The sequence below is a fragment of the Mrakia frigida genome (genome assembly GCF_051309035.1).
Source record: "Mrakia frigida strain ATCC 22029 unplaced genomic scaffold BDY24scaffold_17, whole genome shotgun sequence".
In the NCBI taxonomy this organism is placed as follows: Eukaryota; Fungi; Basidiomycota; class Tremellomycetes; order Cystofilobasidiales; family Mrakiaceae; genus Mrakia; species Mrakia frigida.
This window is the reverse complement of record NW_027481264.1, coordinates 570,562-585,542: the sequence shown is the minus strand read 5'-3', so window position 1 is coordinate 585,542 and position 14,981 is coordinate 570,562. Positions and strand designations below refer to the sequence as shown.

The 14,981-nt window shown below is 55.1% G+C and overlaps 5 protein-coding genes across 5 annotated transcripts; 3 read left to right on the top strand and 2 right to left on the bottom strand.

The window, feature by feature from the left end:
- The first annotated feature begins 3 nt into the window (after window positions 1-3).
- On the top strand, window positions 4-4,909 carry BDY24DRAFT_75022 (uncharacterized protein). Its single transcript, XM_076645106.1, has 4 exons — window positions 4-898; window positions 1,128-4,467; window positions 4,553-4,609; window positions 4,707-4,909. The coding sequence occupies exons 1-4, from the start codon at window positions 310-312 to the stop codon at window positions 4,747-4,749; spliced, it is 4,029 nt and encodes a 1,342-aa protein (XP_076496338.1). The 5' UTR covers window positions 4-309; the 3' UTR covers window positions 4,750-4,909.
- Window positions 4,910-5,208: 299 nt separating this feature from the next.
- On the bottom strand, window positions 5,209-9,533 carry BDY24DRAFT_390772 (amino acid/polyamine transporter I). Its single transcript, XM_076640718.1, has 21 exons — window positions 9,348-9,533; window positions 9,185-9,215; window positions 8,449-8,469; window positions 8,341-8,372; window positions 8,202-8,268; window positions 8,027-8,087; window positions 7,861-7,923; window positions 7,692-7,768; window positions 7,574-7,600; window positions 7,385-7,505; window positions 7,227-7,322; window positions 7,039-7,152; window positions 6,956-6,964; window positions 6,722-6,889; window positions 6,547-6,626; window positions 6,396-6,461; window positions 6,048-6,330; window positions 5,929-5,965; window positions 5,771-5,841; window positions 5,603-5,676; window positions 5,209-5,504 (listed from the first exon to the last, which is right to left on the bottom strand). Exons 1-21 carry the CDS (start codon window positions 9,440-9,442, stop codon window positions 5,439-5,441), a joined length of 1,659 nt encoding a protein of 552 aa, XP_076496337.1. The 5' UTR covers window positions 9,443-9,533; the 3' UTR covers window positions 5,209-5,438.
- Window positions 9,534-9,812: 279 nt separating this feature from the next.
- BDY24DRAFT_390771 (inositol oxygenase) lies at window positions 9,813-11,833 on the bottom strand. Its single transcript, XM_076640717.1, has 11 exons — window positions 11,657-11,833; window positions 11,494-11,558; window positions 11,331-11,408; window positions 11,142-11,239; window positions 10,984-11,059; window positions 10,819-10,892; window positions 10,680-10,735; window positions 10,489-10,610; window positions 10,303-10,370; window positions 10,127-10,230; window positions 9,813-10,039 (listed from the first exon to the last, which is right to left on the bottom strand). The coding sequence occupies exons 1-11, from the start codon at window positions 11,730-11,732 to the stop codon at window positions 9,960-9,962; spliced, it is 897 nt and encodes a 298-aa protein (XP_076496336.1). The 5' UTR covers window positions 11,733-11,833; the 3' UTR covers window positions 9,813-9,959.
- A 952-nt stretch (window positions 11,834-12,785) lies between these two features.
- Window positions 12,786-14,252, top strand: BDY24DRAFT_415664 (uncharacterized protein; the record flags this gene model as incomplete). Its single annotated transcript, XM_076643477.1, has 1 exon — window positions 12,786-14,252. The coding sequence occupies one exon, from the start codon at window positions 12,786-12,788 to the stop codon at window positions 14,250-14,252; it is 1,467 nt and encodes a 488-aa protein (XP_076496335.1).
- Window positions 14,253-14,474: 222 nt separating this feature from the next.
- Window positions 14,475-14,964, top strand: BDY24DRAFT_415663 (uncharacterized protein; the record flags this gene model as incomplete). The annotated part of the gene is made up of 1 exon (XM_076643476.1): window positions 14,475-14,964. A coding segment is annotated over one exon (490 nt), but the record flags the coding sequence as incomplete, so codon positions are not given.
- Window positions 14,965-14,981: the final 17 nt, after the last annotated feature.

The window sequence follows — 14,981 nt, the reverse complement described above, 5'->3', positions numbered from 1 at the left end:
GCAATATGAGGAAAAACGAGCCGACGCACGCGCGGGATGTCTTCTTGAGTTCGCGAAAAAAGAAAAACAAAACAAAAGACAGAGAAAGCTGGAGTCCTCGATCGATCCGAGCGAAGTCCAGACAATCACGCGCGTTCCTTCCAGACTCCCTCCTCCCTTCCCTTCCCTCCTCTTGCTCCCAACCAACCACAACAGCCTCCCCCCTTCCCTTTTCTCTATCTCGTCCTCAGCTGGCGAGACACAGCTCAGTGCCCACTCCCCTCCTTCTTCTTCTTCTTCCCTTCAACCAACGAAGAACGAGAACGGGAAATGCTTCATCAGACACCTTCCACTCCCCGTCCTCGTCCTCCCAACTTCTCTCGTTCGAGGTCGTCCCAAGCACCAGGACAGGGAGGACATACGAGGAAACCGTCTTCGCTTTCGGTTTCGAGTTCGAGTAAAGCTGGAACGGTGGTGACGAGTTTGCTTTTGGGACGAGAGGAAGAGGAACGAACGAGCTCTGCTTCTTGTTCCCCAACGAAACGAGCTTCGGACAAGAACGACAACAACAACAACGACAACAACAACAACGATACCGACAAGATCCCCTTCCCTTCCAACCATTCCAACAACAACAACCCTCCTCCTCCTCCTTACCCGACTTCCCCTCCCGCTTCAACGTCAACGTCAACGTCAACAACCGACGATCCAGCGCAGTTGGAGCTGCTCGTTGGCTTCCTTCACGACGGAGCCAACGCGGAAGGGCTTGCTCACGGGTTGGTTGCTAGGGAGGGAGAAGGAGAAGGAGCAGAAGAAGACGGAGGAGTGATCAGTGAAGAGTGGGTGAAAGAACGGTCGAGGGAGGAGTTGGACAGGTTGTTGATCGAGGCGGATAGGGTCATTAGGGAGAGGGAGAAAGGTTAGTACAACGAAGCTGTTGGTTTTTGTTGCGAGTCTGGGAAGGTGTTAAGGAGGGAATTGTATAGAAATGGGGAAAGGGTTAAGGGAGAGAGAGAGAGGGAGGGAGGGAGGGAGGGAGGGAGACCGAGCTCAACGTTTCTTCCCGTCAATCGATTCAGTTTCCTACTTCTACAAGTTGACACTGACTCTTCCTTTCCTCTGTTGCGTTTTCTCTTAACTCTATATAGAACTCGGCATAGCAGCAGCCATTGGGAAATCCCTCCTCGAGAACAACATCGCCCTCCGAACCAAGCACGAATCCCTCCTCGCCTCGTTCCCTCTTCATTCCCCTCACCCTCCTCCCAACCAACGACGACATCGAACCAGAACCCCTCGTCCGTCCCTCTCCAACGCTCCTTCGTGGCTCACAGACAACGGAGAGGACGAAGAAGCCGCTCGGGAAGCAGAGGAACGAGAGGAAGGGTTCTCGCCCAGTCGTCAAACGACGCCTACCAACTCGTACGGACGGTCGTCGTCGTCGGCTAGGATGATGTCGAGAGGAGGAGGAGGGAGCGGAGATCAAGGATGGGTGTTTGGAAGACCTTCAAGTCGAAGTTCGATGGGCGGAGGTTCCTCCTCCTCCTTCTCCTCAACCAACAACAACAACAACAACAACACCGTCCCCTCCTCCCCTCCCCGATCTCAACGCGTCTCGACCCTCTCCTCAGGCGGCTTCCCTTCTTCGCCCACCTCCTCTCGCCATCCCGCTCGAACGCCTTCCCTCTCCGCCTCCCCTCAAGCGATCCTCTACCTCCGAGAACAAAACACCGAGCTCGCCCTTCAGCTCGAGCAACTCCAGGCGGAAACGTCCGACGCCGACCACGAGGGCAAGAAGAAGCTCCGCAAGCTCGAGAAGGAGATTGGAGCGCTGAGAGGGAATCTCGAGAGGTTGAACGAGAGGAACGGAGAGTTGGAGGAGAGGAACGGTGAATTGGAGGAGAAGGTGTCGATGCGTGGGGAGGGTGCGGCGAGTGGGAGGGGAAGGGAGGGAGGTCGAGGGGATGGAGGGTGGGGGGAGAGGAGGAGGTTGAAGAGGGAGGTTGAAGAGGAGGAAGAAGAGGAAAGGAGGAGGAGGAGGATGGGAGAGAACGGTAGTTTGGCGACGGTGGGGATAATGAATCGGTACGGAGGAGCGGGAGGGAGAAGAACGCCTTCGCCGACGGCTCATCTCAGTCAACAACAACCACAACCACTGCCTCCCTTCTCCTCCTCCCAACGATCGACTTGTTCCTCCTCCAACTCCTCCCAAAGCACCCTCTCCCCACCCGCCTCCCCTCGATCGAGATCCATCTCCCTCCTCGGCCCTTCCCTCTCCCTCTCCCTCTCCGTCCTCTCCTCCCCGCTCAGGTCGAACTCAACCACCACCCTCAGCCTGACTCCTGTTTCAACAGCGTCGTCGTCCACCTCTGGAGGAGGAGACGCGTCCCGTCCTCGAACCGCAGCCGAGCTCGCTCTGGTTTCGCAGCTTTTGGGCAAGATCCGAGAGCTCGAGCAGGCGAACGAGGAGATGACCGTCAAGCGGGAGGAGATGGACAGGAGGATCAGGAGAGCGAAGAGGGAAGGGGAGGTGTTGGAAGGGGTTTATGACGTGTTGGAAGGGGAGGTGGAGAGAGCTGGGTTGGACGTCGGGGAGAGGGGAAGGGAAGAAGCGGCAACGACGGAGAGGAGAACGCCGAGTCGACAGACGGGAGCGGCAGGGAGGAAAGCGTTGGATCAACGAAGCAAATCACCTTCGACGGCTGCGATTCAGTTGGACTTTTTCTCGACTTCGCCTTCGTCGGGTTCCAACCTCAACGTCAATGTCAACAACCCCACCGCGTCGTTCGGATCCTCCTCGTCGCCTTCCTCCTCCTCGTCCACTCCTCATCGACGCGTCGTTTCCCCTCAGCAACAGAGACTCTCCCCGTCGCCGAACCGAACCCACCACCTCCCTCCTCCTCCTCCTGCTTCCCCCTCCTCGTTCTCCGTCGCGTCGTCGTCCACCACCGGCTCAGCTCGGTTCCGCTCAGCCACAGGCAACCGACTCATGATCGAGTCCAGCAAGCTGAGGAAGAAGATTTCGAGTTCCACCTTTCTCGCTTTCCCCCCGGCCAACGGCTCTCCGGGACCTTCAGCAGCAGCAGCAGGAGGACCTTCTTCTCCGACTCGACGGGATCGGGATCGGCAGCACCATCTTCGAGAGTCGAGGACGCCTAGTCCGACGGCGATTCGTTTCGGTCAAGGAGGAGGAGGAGGAGGGAGTCCGTTGAAGTTGAGGGTGGATGTTCGAGACGAGGAGGACGAGGAGGAGATGGGGATGGGTTCGCCGTCGAAGAAGGGGAGGAGCAACAGGAGAGCGAGTCGAAGTTGGGAGGACGAGGCTGCTGCTGCTGCTGCTGCTGCTGGAGGAGGAGGAGAGTACGAGTACGAGCAGGGAGGGCAGAACGAGGAGTCGGACGACGAGGGACTTTCGGGGAGCAGCAGGAGAGAGTTGACTCCGAGGAGGAAGAGGGAGATCCGACTCGCTGCGATGCCTCCGTCTTCGCTTCGATCTCTCGGGAGCTGGGGGAAGAAGGGTTCAACGTCGAGAGGTCGAGGAGGAAGAACAGCAGCAGGAGGAGGAGGACGTCAGACTCTTGGAAGCGAACTTGGATCTCAGTATGGCAGTGGTTTCTTCAACCACCAACCCTCCGAGGAACGAGAATGGGAAGACGACGACGCGTCCAACTCGGACGGCTACTCCTCCTCCTCGGACGAAGGCTCTCCATCCCACTACCTCCCCTCCACCTCCCTCGTCCACCACGCCAGCTCCTCTGAACTAGCCCTCCGATCCGTCCACCTCGCTCTCACCCCAACCGAAGACGGTCTCTACCTCGACACCTCCACTCCCATCCTCCCTCCCGGATCCCTCGTCCTCTCCCCTCCAGCCGACTCCCACACGTTCGATCTCCTCGATCAAGCAGTCCACCAACGTCCCATTCGATGGGCAGACGACGACGACGACATGTACGGAACCAGTCGGAGGTTGGAACCCACCAGGACGAGAGCGACCACGTCCGTTTGGGATCTCGTTCCGTCGTTCTGGCTGCCGAAACAGAGGGACGATCCGTTCGAGACGACAATCTATCCTGAGCCGGAGTTGTCGTCGTTGGAGGAGTACGAGGAGAGGCTGAGGTTCAGGCAGAACAGGGTGAGGGAGGCGGTGGAGAAAGGGAGGGATCCGTTGGCGCAGGAGGTGTTGAGACCGCCGACGAGGAGGGAGTTGGCGTTGCAGAGGAGGATGGCGTTGGAGCCGAGTTCGCCGTTTGGGACGACGAGACCTTACGACGACGACGAGGAGGAGGAAGAGGGGGAAGAAGGGGAGGAGGAGGAGGAGTTCTTGATGGTGGAAGGAGAGAGGGGAGGGTTCGGAGGGAGGAGGTTGTTGAGTGCCCCGACGGATGGACCGAGCGATTGGTTGGCGAGGTTGAGGCCGGGGACCGTGATGGAGAGGGTGGGTAGGAAGTGGGTTCAGGGCGTGTTGGAGGTGTGGTTCTTTTTGCAGTTGATGTGAGTGAGAGACCATCGAGTGTTTCGAGTTCTAGTCGACCAGAGTTGGACTGACTCGACTCGGTTCGTTCATTTTTTTGGACAGTGTGGTGGCGATGGTGTTCATGAAGGAGGCGATGAAGATGGGGAGGAAACCGAGGAGGTGAGTTGCCTGATCTTCGTCTTCTTCGCTTCAAAAGTCGGGGGTCGAGACGCGTCGCTGACTCCCGATTTTTTTTTCGTTCTCGCACTTGCAACAGAGCCGCTCTCGGTCAACAGCAACAACAACGACGGATCGCCTGATCTTCCCTCCTCCCCCCTTTTTGTACCACCACATACGGTTTCGATTCCATTCTTCTTTCTTCTCTTCTTTTACGACGATTCGGCTTTTTTCTCTTTTTTCTTGGACTCTTTCTTCTCTCTCTCTCTCTCTCGCATCCATCCTTTCTCCCCCTTTCGCTTTACCTTTTTTTTGTTGCTAACACTACCTTTTCTACGTATCACCTCTCCATAACGCGCCATCCTCTCTCTCTCCTTTGCCTTCTTCGCTCTCGTTTCGGTTCGTTTACGTTTTTTTTTTTTGACTCCTCCACCTTTTGCATAATGGTTCGGTTTTCATGGTTTCACTGGTACGCTAGAGGCGGTCTCGTCTTCGCTTTGCATTCTTGATGGGCTTTTCTTGACGACGAGAGGAAGAGAAAGAAGAGAAGCAGACGAGAACCGAGACGACGCGTTGTTCGCTTCGAAGTCGGAGAAAGAGACGAAGAACGGAAGAGACGATTCCCATCGAACGACCAAAGAAGACTACTCAAGAGAGGGCAAAGAGGTAGACAAAGAATTAAGATGAACCGAGGAGTCATGGGCACAAAAGGAGAACGAAAGAAGAGAGGAGAGGAGAGGGGCAGGGTTGGACCTGCTCGTTGAAAGGACGAGAACAAAGATCTAAAGACTGATGAGAGTCGTAACGTAGAGCGAAAAGGGGTGGACCCAGTCTACTCCTGAACGGGGGTGAAGATGTGCTGAGAGTTGACAGGTCGAGCGACGTCTTTCGAGATGTTCTGGAGAAGAATTGTCGAGCGAAAGAGCGGAAAGACGAGATCAGCTCGGAGTTGAGAGAGAGAGAGAGGTTGCGTATCTAGGGTGAGAGAAGACTCACGGCAACGAGCCCTTGCCTGAGCCACTTCTCCTCGGGCGTGAAGAAGTAGGTGGCGATGGCGAAGATGATGGCCGCTGGAGGAGAGTGAGAGGGGAGAGAGAGAGAGAGAAGATCAGCGACGAGCAAACGAGCGCACAAGAAAAGCAGATATTTCAGCAAGGTACGCACCCCCGAAGATGACCGGCCCATAATTGAAGTTGGGAGCACTAGGAGGGTACACGAAGGGCGAGATGAGGACGCTGAATGAGGGGGGACGGAGGATCAGTGATCGGGATCGGGGAGGGAGGAGAATCGTCGATGCGTCGAGCAGCTGATTTCGAACTCACGCAAAGAGGAAAGCGTTCCAAATACCAGCAATGAGGTCTGTGGGCAAGGATAACTCGTCAGCGCTGGCACGGATCAGACTACGAGAACGAGGCGAAAGGCGGCGAAGAGAGAAACTCACAGAAAGGCTTCCCGAACTTGCCCAATCCAAACCTCGTGTGCTTGAACTCGTTTGGAGTGACGAAGAGTCGACAGAGGGCGATCAGGGAGTAAGCGGCGATGGTAGGGATCGCGCCAGCGCTGACCAGAGAGGTGAAGGCGACGTTCGAGGGGAGAATCGTGCATAGCAGGACCGCCCCGAAGACGTAGAAGACGGTCACGGCGTTCTGGGGACGTCCATCGGGAGTCACTCGTCCGACCCACGCTGATCCAGGGAGAACTCCATCTCTGGCGACGGCGAAGACCTGAGAGAACAGATCGAAGCGTCGTCAGTGAAGTTTTGTAAAGGGGACAAACGAGAGAGCCTTACCAGTCGAGACGACGCGACGATGGCGATGGATGAGTTGGCAATGAGACCGAGAACGGCGAGGACAGTCTGAGCAAGAGAGATGGAGGACGATTTTGAGGGAGAGGTCAGATCGACGTTCGCTCTCGTCTGGACTTCCCGAGCCTGAGCTCACCATGAAGACGCAGCCACCCTTTCCGAAGGCCAGAGCGTAGATTTCGACGAAAGGCTGGGGACTGGTGAAGGTCATCCAGACTGGAAAGGTCGAGAGAGTGAAGAGGAACGGAACGTCAGCGACGCGGTTCGAAGAGTGAGACAACGTAGGCCGACGGGTTTGACAAGGCACTAACCATCGATGGGAGGAGTGCAGAAGAGGAAGAGAAGCGTAGCTCCAAATCCTGCGAGACCTGAAGCGATCGCCGAGGTGAAGATCCCTCGAGCAGCGACGGTCGACGCGTTCTTCGTCTCCTCGGCGACGTGTCCACTGGCATCGAAGCCGATGAGCGGTCCAGTAGCGTCTGAAGGGGAAAGAAGAGGTCAAAAACGGACTGAGAAGGGGTCGAGTCGAAGAGACCGAGACGCACAGATGAAGACTGGAGAAGCGGAAAAGGGGGAGAAGTCAGGTTCGAGCGAGCGAAACGAAGAGAGCGTGTCGTTTTGGACGAACCGATACACCAATTCCATGCAGGGGGAGCTCCGGTTCCGTTGTAGGTGGTCATAAAGGCTTCCGAAGCAGATCTGATGCCATAGGAACGAGCAGCGCCGATTGGGAGCCAGATCACTGAAAAAAGGCGAGGAAGACGGTGAGCGAAGGAAAACGAGGAGAGAAAGACGTAACGCTTTCAAAGGACTCACAGCAGAGGAGGAAATCGAGCAACATGAGGAACATGGATCCCTTGAAGACCCACGAGTAAGCCCGTGGAGGAAGGTAGTTGAGGGCGATAACGAGGACTGAAAGCGACTCGTCAACAACCCGTGCTCGTTTCGATATCAGAGCTCGGCGAAGGACTCACTCAGAAGAGCCTCAGAGATTCCCCAGACCATGACTCGGAACTTGACGTTGGAAGTCGAGAGCCCTCCAGGGAAATCGACCTCGAAAACGGTGAGAAGCGAAACGATGAAGTTGGCGGTGGTCTACGAGGAGAACGACGAAGATCAGTTTCTTGAGTTGTTTCCGAGAAGATGACGTAGTAAACACAAACCTGCATGTTTCCAGCGGAGAAGGTCATCTGAGAGCGTCAAGAAAGAAAGGAACAGGATGGTCAGGGAGGAGTCGAAGCGAGGAGGGCCTCGACGGAAACAAAGAAAAGATAGACTGACCCAAGCTGTACACGCGAAATAAGCTACGAGCATTCCGACGAATCTTGAGTACTTCTTTCCTGCAGCTTCGGCGGCCCCTGAGAGAACGAAAACAAAGTAAAGGACGAGAGCGTCGGTCAGCTTCGAACTGAGGCGAACGCTCGAATCGACGACTGAAATGCGAACGAACAGATGTAGATCGATCCAGAGAGTGGGATGGCAGAGCAGATCTCTGCGAGAACGGCGGCGGTGACTACGTTTCGGAAGAGAACCTGGGAGTCAGCACGAGGCGGGGAGGGAGGGAGGAAAGGGACTGCGTCTCCTCGACTTTCAGACCTGAAAACCCGTAGACTTACTCCACATGAGGAACATGGAGACGATTTGCATAGACCACATCGCCTTCGGGCCTCCAGCGAGCTGAAGGGGAGGGAAAGGAAGGAAGGGAGGATCAGCAAGACGCGTCGGAAACTTAACCCTCCCTTCCCACCCTTCGCCACCTCCTCTTTCTTCCCACACCGCTCCTAAACGTACGATTCCGAGGAAGAAGATAGCCCGAGTGACTCCGATAAAGTTCATGGCGCAGAACGAAGCGGCGAAGCTGGAAGGAAGGAAGAAACGTAAGTCAGGCTCGATCAGGCGAAGGCGACGATTCGGCCTCGAACGGACTCACTTCTCGGCGAACTTCCATTGCCTCTTGAGAGACTGAAAAAGAGAACCAGCGAGGCTGAGGTTAGCACGGAAAGCTTTCTGAGAGGCGTCAAAGGGCAAACCGACTCGCCTGCTTGTAACCTAAATCCGCCTGAACGAAGAGAGACGCGACGAGAGCTGCGGTTAGAAAGTCGTCTCGCAGCGACCCCTCGCTCCACACGAGAGGTCTAGTCAGATCCAAAGGAGCACCAGCACAAAAGGTCTAAGCTAGAAGGGGTAGAGCAGGATGGTCTAGGCTAAGTGGGAGGGGAGAGAAGGAAAAAGGGAGACAACTCCGTGTGTAGGATTTCTTCCGCTAGTGTTAACTAGATCAAGTTCAGTCGGTTCGGCAGACTCTAGTCTTCGTTTCTCTTCAGCTTTTTTTTTCTATCTCTCCGTCGAAGGAGAGAAAGAGAAATAAAAAAGTGAGCGGAGATCGGAAAAGACGTCCTCGAGTCGCACGCTCTCTCAGACCAGTCAAACCTCAACTCTCCTCCCTGAATCCAAGGCCTCGAGTATCTCACCCCCTTGCGAGAGGTAAGAAGTCGTAAGAGCCGAAGGAAACAGATCGTGGAAGAGCCTCCCTAGCTCGTTTTGGTTGAGGAAACGAGAAGGGAGAAGGAGTGCTGGCCACCCGAATCTACACGTTTTTTCTTTGAGGGAAGACGAGAAGAACAAGAGGAAGGAAAGCGAACCAAGCGGAAGAGAATGAAGGTACGACACCGGTGATTGTATCCCTTAGTCCTTCTCCGTTCCCAGCGAAGCTTGAATCATCTCACTCTCCCTTCGAGGAGGAGGAGGGATCGGAGGGAAGGGAGGATAAAAACCATCTGCTGAGCGTCCTCGTCCAAAGTAGAACTGATCGATATCAGAAGTCGAGAGGAAAGTGGTCAGCCCTGAGTCTAACTCGTACGAGGCGACAGAAGCGAGGGGAAGGAAGCAGAAGCGGAGGAGGAGGGAAGGAAGGATGGCGATCTCGATTGAGCTCACGTTTCGCTATCCGGTTCTCCGGTCATATTTCTGTTGCTGGTGGGCTTGGTGTCGAGAGCAGCGTTGAGATCGAGGTTCTTGGGTTCGATAGACATGGCTGGCGAAAAGAGAGCTGATGAGGGTTGGAGGGAAGGGAGAAGAAAGGGAGAGGGAAGGAATCCAGAAGCTCGAAAAAGAGGAGGGGCGGGGGGGGGGGGGGGGGGGGGGGGGGGGGGGGGGGGGGGGGGGGGGGGGGGGGGGGGGGGTGGGTCAAACAGGAACAGAACGCAATCGTCTCACGGCGCTCCGTTGGCAGCCTTCGCCGCAAGGAAAGTTCACAGGGATGGACAGACGGAAGTGAAGGAAAGGAAAGGAAAGTATGTTCGATTCCTTGAGGTTCAGGAATCAAGAGAAGCAGGAAAGAAAAGGACGCCGATCAGACCGACCTCCGCCTTCTCCTCCCCGTTCTCGGTCGAACAGTTTCAAGTAGAAGAGAAGAAGCACATGTATGGGAGGATGAGAACAAAACTCTATCTACAAGGAGTCTAAATCGTGAAAAAGTCCGTTCGCTCGTTGAGCGCATAAAGGAGGAAGGATGGTCGTTAAGGGTTTCGTTTTTTCGTTCCGATGGCTCTACCACTCCACCACGTCAGGGAAGAACTTCTTGATCAATCCTTGGTAGTAAGGCTTGAGTTCCTCGACTTTCGGAGGGTCTGGCAGAAAGGAACAAATCAAGAGAGACCGAAGAGAGTCAGCGATGCGTGAGAGTTCGAAACGAAGAGCGAGGGAATGAGACGTACCATCAGACTTGGAGTAGAGATCGTAAGGGTTGAACTGCTTGACAGCCTCGAGATCCTTGTGATCCTCATCGTCCATGAAGATCGAGTAAGCTCCCTCTCGGTGCCTGAGGAAACGAAAGGGAACGGTTCAGCAAGGAGACGCGTCAATTCGAGGCGCATTCAACAGCAGAACTTACCAGGGGTAGAAGGAGTGGTATCGAAGCATAGCGAGAGCCTCTCGAGGAAGGGTGGACTGCTTCTTGCACTGTTGATGGAAGAAGACAGGAAGCAGAGAAGGAGAGGTCAGAAGCTGTCTTTCTCTCTCGTCTCTTTCCCTCCTCTGCTCTCCCTTCCATCCTCTACCAAAAGACTCAAGAACTCACAATCTGGTACATGTACTCGTCGTGTCCCCAGCTGACCATCACGTTCGTGAGACCACATCCTGGCTTGTAGATACCGAGAGGGGTCGAATAGACAGGGTGAGTCGAATCGGGGTTGGACGCGACTGGCAAAGTGAGAAGGAAAGGAGAAATTCAGCACAGAACGCCGAAATCAAGGGGAAGAGTGTACGAACAGGTATCGGGGTAGACGATATGCTCGGAGAAAGCGCATCCGACGACGAAGGTGTCGCTGAGAAAGGCAAGAGAGAAGAGCGAGATCGGCGACGGAATTCTGGACGCGTTCGTTTTCTTGAAGATAACGGCTAGACTCACCCGACGACGTCCCACTGTCCCTCAGCTCCGAAGAAGTACAAAAGCTTGCCGAGATCGTGAATGAGGCCAGTGAGCTAGAGGAGAACAGGAAGAAAGAAGTCAGCTTCTTGTTCAGTCGACGACGAGTTCGAATCGAACCCGTTCTCGCTCCATTCTTGAACTCACCTGCATCCACTCCGGCTTTCCATCACGCCTGATCGCCTCCGCCGTCTGGAGCAAGTGCTCGATCTGCCCAACGTCGCTGGGAGAACAAAGGAAGGCGAGAGTCAGATTCTTAAGTGGTTCGGGCGAAGACGGACCGAGTTTTCAAGCTTTCAACTCACGTATCGGGGTCAGAATCGTCTACCAGCGTCTCCAACAGTTCGACGGCCTCCCAAATCGACATCTTGACGTTGACCTTCCCGAGGAACTTCTCTCGAGCCTGAAGAAGGAGTGAAAGAAGAGCGAGAAGGACGAAGCTCATTAAGCCGACGACTAAACGAACTTCAAACGAACCTCGTTTCCTTGCTCACCTTCATGTTGTATTCCACAGTCTGCTTCTCGTGCTGCTCCTTGTAAAAGTTCTGAACCCGATCGCAAGCATCTTTGTACTTGATGTCGAAGGAGAGAAATTTACGAAGATCCGTCAACTTCGAGAGCAGTTGAGGCTAAACACCGACGTCCCAGTCCACTCACGTTTCTGAAGTCCTCCTCTTCCTTCACTCTTCCCGCTTCCTTCTTCTTTCCTTTGAGGACGTTGACTGTGCAAGAAGGAAAGCGAATGAGCCTCGAGAGATTGAGCATCTCCAAAGGAGGGAGAGCAGGAGAGAGAGAAGGGGGAAGAGGAGGAGGAGCTCACCTTCATCGATAGCGTCCGATGTTTTGTCGAAGAGCCCTCCATCCGGTCGCTTGAGGTATTCGGGAGCATGGACCATGGTTGAAGATGTGGGTGAGGTATGGGGAGGTGGGGGAGGGGGAGGAGAGAAGGGGGGTGTGGGGATGGTCGTTGAAGGAACCAAGGAGGAGAGGTGAAAACAGGTCGGCGTGAAGTGATGACAGGGTCGTTCTCGGTTCTCTTATCGAAAAGGATCAAGACGGCCGCAAACTTCATCTAAAACAAGGCTAAGAACTTGAGAGGGTATCACCGGATGAGCAGCAACTGAACCGAGGACGGCGAAAACTTGACAGAACCAACGTCGAGGTGAACCGAAAACAAGGACGGTCTTCCGAACGAGCTGCTTTACAGGGAATAGACGGACGGCTAAGGGTGCTGGGAGTACGGAAGGGAGGGAAAGGATGGGCGATGTGATCTGAAGGAAAAAAAAAAACAGTTGGTCCGGTAACTCACCCGTCGAGGGCTTGGAATCGTTGTCGAGACGAGAACAGACGCGTCGAACCTTGAGCCTCAGGAGAACCAACATCACGAAAGGGCAGCACACCTCTTTTTAGAGTAGTCGCAGAGTCTTGAGAGCATCGACCTGTTGTTCTAGATGATCTTTATGAGGCTCTGTAGGAGGGTGAGGCTGGAAGAAAAACAACAGAAAGGTCAACTTAGAGCTCCGGGAACCGAACTCACGAGAGAGCTCCGATGTTCAGATCCCATCTTCGTCCCAGCTCACAAGAAGAAAACGTACGTACACTCAGATGGAAGCAAGCCTCTCTGGTTCTCGAATGGAGCTGAGGTCGAGATGAGAGAGAGATCGGAAGCGAAAGGGTCGGTTGGCGAGAAGGGAAGTCGGTTGTCGCCCCTGCTCTTGGTTTTCGCGACCATAAGCGTTTGAGCGTAGCGGGAAGGTTCTGATACACTCTTTCTCGAAGGGAGTAGTGGGTGATGGTGGGGAGGGAGAAGAAGAGCGGCGTCGTCCTTCGAATTTGGTTGAGAACTTCGAGCACGGTTCCTACTTCACAACCAACTCGATCTCGGACAACCCAAACTCCCACAAAACCCTGCAACAAAAACTGCCTTAAACCTCTGCCTTAAACAAACCATGTCACCCTCTCCTCCTCCCTCCTCTAAAACCTACCCATTCACTCGCTCTCGATCCAAATCCACCAACCCCGAGCCTTTGAGCTCGACACCTCCTCCTCCTCCTCCTCCCTCTCCCTCCTCCTCCCTCACCTCCCTCACCGCTCGCCCTAGCCTTCCTCGCGCTCATCGCACCCCCTCTCGATACCAGTCCTCCCCCACGCCCTCTCCTTCTCCCTCCGCTCCCAAGAAATCGGTCAACAAAGTCGCTGGAACATCGTCGATGACGGACGAGGCCGGTCGAGTTGGTTCAAGGTCTACCAGCGGCAGAGCGAGCTCGTTCGCTCAGCCCAACGATGCTTCGCCTTCTGCTCCGAAGCGAAGGAAGCTCATAGACACCCAGAGGGATTCTCCGTCTGCAGGGAAGGGGAAGGGAAGAATGACGGAAGAGATTGATCTCTCAAGAGACGACGACGACATGGAAGAGGCAGAACTCGTTCAGCCATCTTTCCTTCTCACTGCTGCTACTCCCTCCACCTCCACCAACGCCTCTACCTCCGCTCCCATCTCTACCTCTACCTCCTCTACCATCCCTCTCTCTTCCTCCTCCTCTCATCAAAAATCCAACTTCCCTCAATCTGCTTCTCCATTCGTCCCATCCCGCCTCGCCGCGAACTCGAGCTCATCCTCGAGCTCTCCTCCCGTCGACCCTACTTCCACTCCCAAAAAAGCTGCGAAACTCGCAGACTTGGAGACCTCTTTCAAGAATCATATAGCTCAGACCGAGAAGCTCATAAAGCAACTCACGGGTCAACTATACTCGGTGCTTCAATCGCAAACAGAAATGTCGAAGGTGCTGGCGACCTCCGAGGCGGAGAGGAAGCTTCAATGCATCGAGATCCGAACGCTCAGGGCAGAGATGGAGTTGATGAGGAAGGAAACAGAAGCCAAGGAGAGGCTTGCTCAGTTGGAGAGGGAGCTTGCTGTAGTACGACGCCGAGAAGAAGAGGTTGAAAGGGCTGGTCGAGTCGAGCTTCCTCGCGTCGCTCGACAAATCGTTCCAGCTCCCGTCCCCAGCAACGATGTAAACGAAGAGGAAGTTGCAGCACGAAGAGCCAGATCCTGCAATGCAGTGATCTACAAGCTCGACAAGTCTCCTTCCTCCCTCAACGAGCTCTTGACCAAACTCCCCAACGCACCCAAACCCATCTCGATCTCCTCTCCCTCTCCCACCTCCTCCAACCCCCACCGCCTTACCTTCTCCTCCTCTTTTGACCTTAACAAATTCTTCCAAGAATTCAACGCGTTGGCTCCCAAAGGACCTTCGGCGACGAGGGATCTCACTCCCGCTCAACAGGCTCAGCGTCGCAGAGCTCTGAAACGCGTCGAGGAGATTCGAGCGACAGGCGGCAAAGCCTCCATCCGTGGAGACAGGATTGCGATTCTCGATGATGAGGGAAGATTAGCGAGTTGGGAAGAGGTCGCTTGAAGGGGTGGGGCAGCAACGAAGGGAGGGATGCGGGTGGAATCCTCTCTCAGTGTTGCGAGTTGGAATCTCCACGGCACCTTCCACGAGAAGCTGTCCCTCTTAGTAGACCTTTTTTCTTCTTTCGATCTCTTTGCTCTCACCGAGACGCACCTTGCGCCTACTGATCTTATCACTCCCCCTCCAGGCTTTCTCTTTCTCAACCATCCCAGATCCGTCAACAGGATGCACAACCAGTTCAGCGGAGGCGTCGGTCTCCTGTACAAATCTTCTCTTCCCGTCAGGCTACACTCCTCCTCCTCCTCCGACATCCTCGTAGCCGAGCTCGGAGATCTCATCATCATCGTCGCCTACCTCCCTCCCTCTTCCTCCCGCCGAAGCATCGCACTTCGTCTCAACCCTCTTCGACAACTCTCCTCCCTCCTCGACCTCCACTCCACCTCTCAGCGACCCATCCTCCTCCTCGGAGACTTCAACGTTCGAACTGGAACGCTCGTCGCCAACGCTGGCGACCCTCTTCGAACCACCCAGGATAAGGGAGCGGTGATGGGGACGGTGGAAGGAAGGGAGATGTTGGAGATGGCTGGAGACGCGGGCTTGGTGGTGCTGAACGGAGCTGTTGGGAAGGATAAGGGGGTTGGGAGGGCGACCTCTTTCCAGGCTACTCGAACAGGATACTCCAAGACGGTCATCGACTACGCTCTCATCTCATCAAGTCTCCTCGCTGCCGTC

Coding starts and splice junctions, on each gene's coding strand:
- BDY24DRAFT_75022 (XM_076645106.1), top strand. CDS start 310: ATGCTTCATCAGACACCTTCCACTCCCCGTCCTCGTCCTCCCAACTTC. Junction 4,468..4,552: donor TGGTTCTTTTTGCAGTTGAT/GTGAGTGAGAGA, acceptor TTTTTTGGACAG/TGTGGTGGCGATGGTGTTCA. Junction 4,610..4,706: donor ATGGGGAGGAAACCGAGGAG/GTGAGTTGCCTG, acceptor CACTTGCAACAG/AGCCGCTCTCGGTCAACAGC.
- BDY24DRAFT_390772 (XM_076640718.1), bottom strand. CDS start 9,442: ATGTCTATCGAACCCAAGAACCTCGATCTCAACGCTGCTCTCGACACC. Junction 7,323..7,384: donor AATCTCTGAGGCTCTTCTGA/GTGAGTCCTTCG, acceptor AGTCGCTTTCAG/TCCTCGTTATCGCCCTCAAC. Junction 5,966..6,047: donor CAAGTTCGGGAAGCCTTTCT/GTGAGTTTCTCT, acceptor CCTTGCCCACAG/ACCTCATTGCTGGTATTTGG.
- BDY24DRAFT_390771 (XM_076640717.1), bottom strand. CDS start 11,732: ATGGTCCATGCTCCCGAATACCTCAAGCGACCGGATGGAGGGCTCTTC. Junction 11,409..11,493: donor AAGAGGAGGACTTCAGAAAC/GTGAGTGGACTG, acceptor TTCGACATCAAG/TACAAAGATGCTTGCGATCG. Junction 11,060..11,141: donor GACGATTCTGACCCCGATAC/GTGAGTTGAAAG, acceptor TTGTTCTCCCAG/CGACGTTGGGCAGATCGAGC.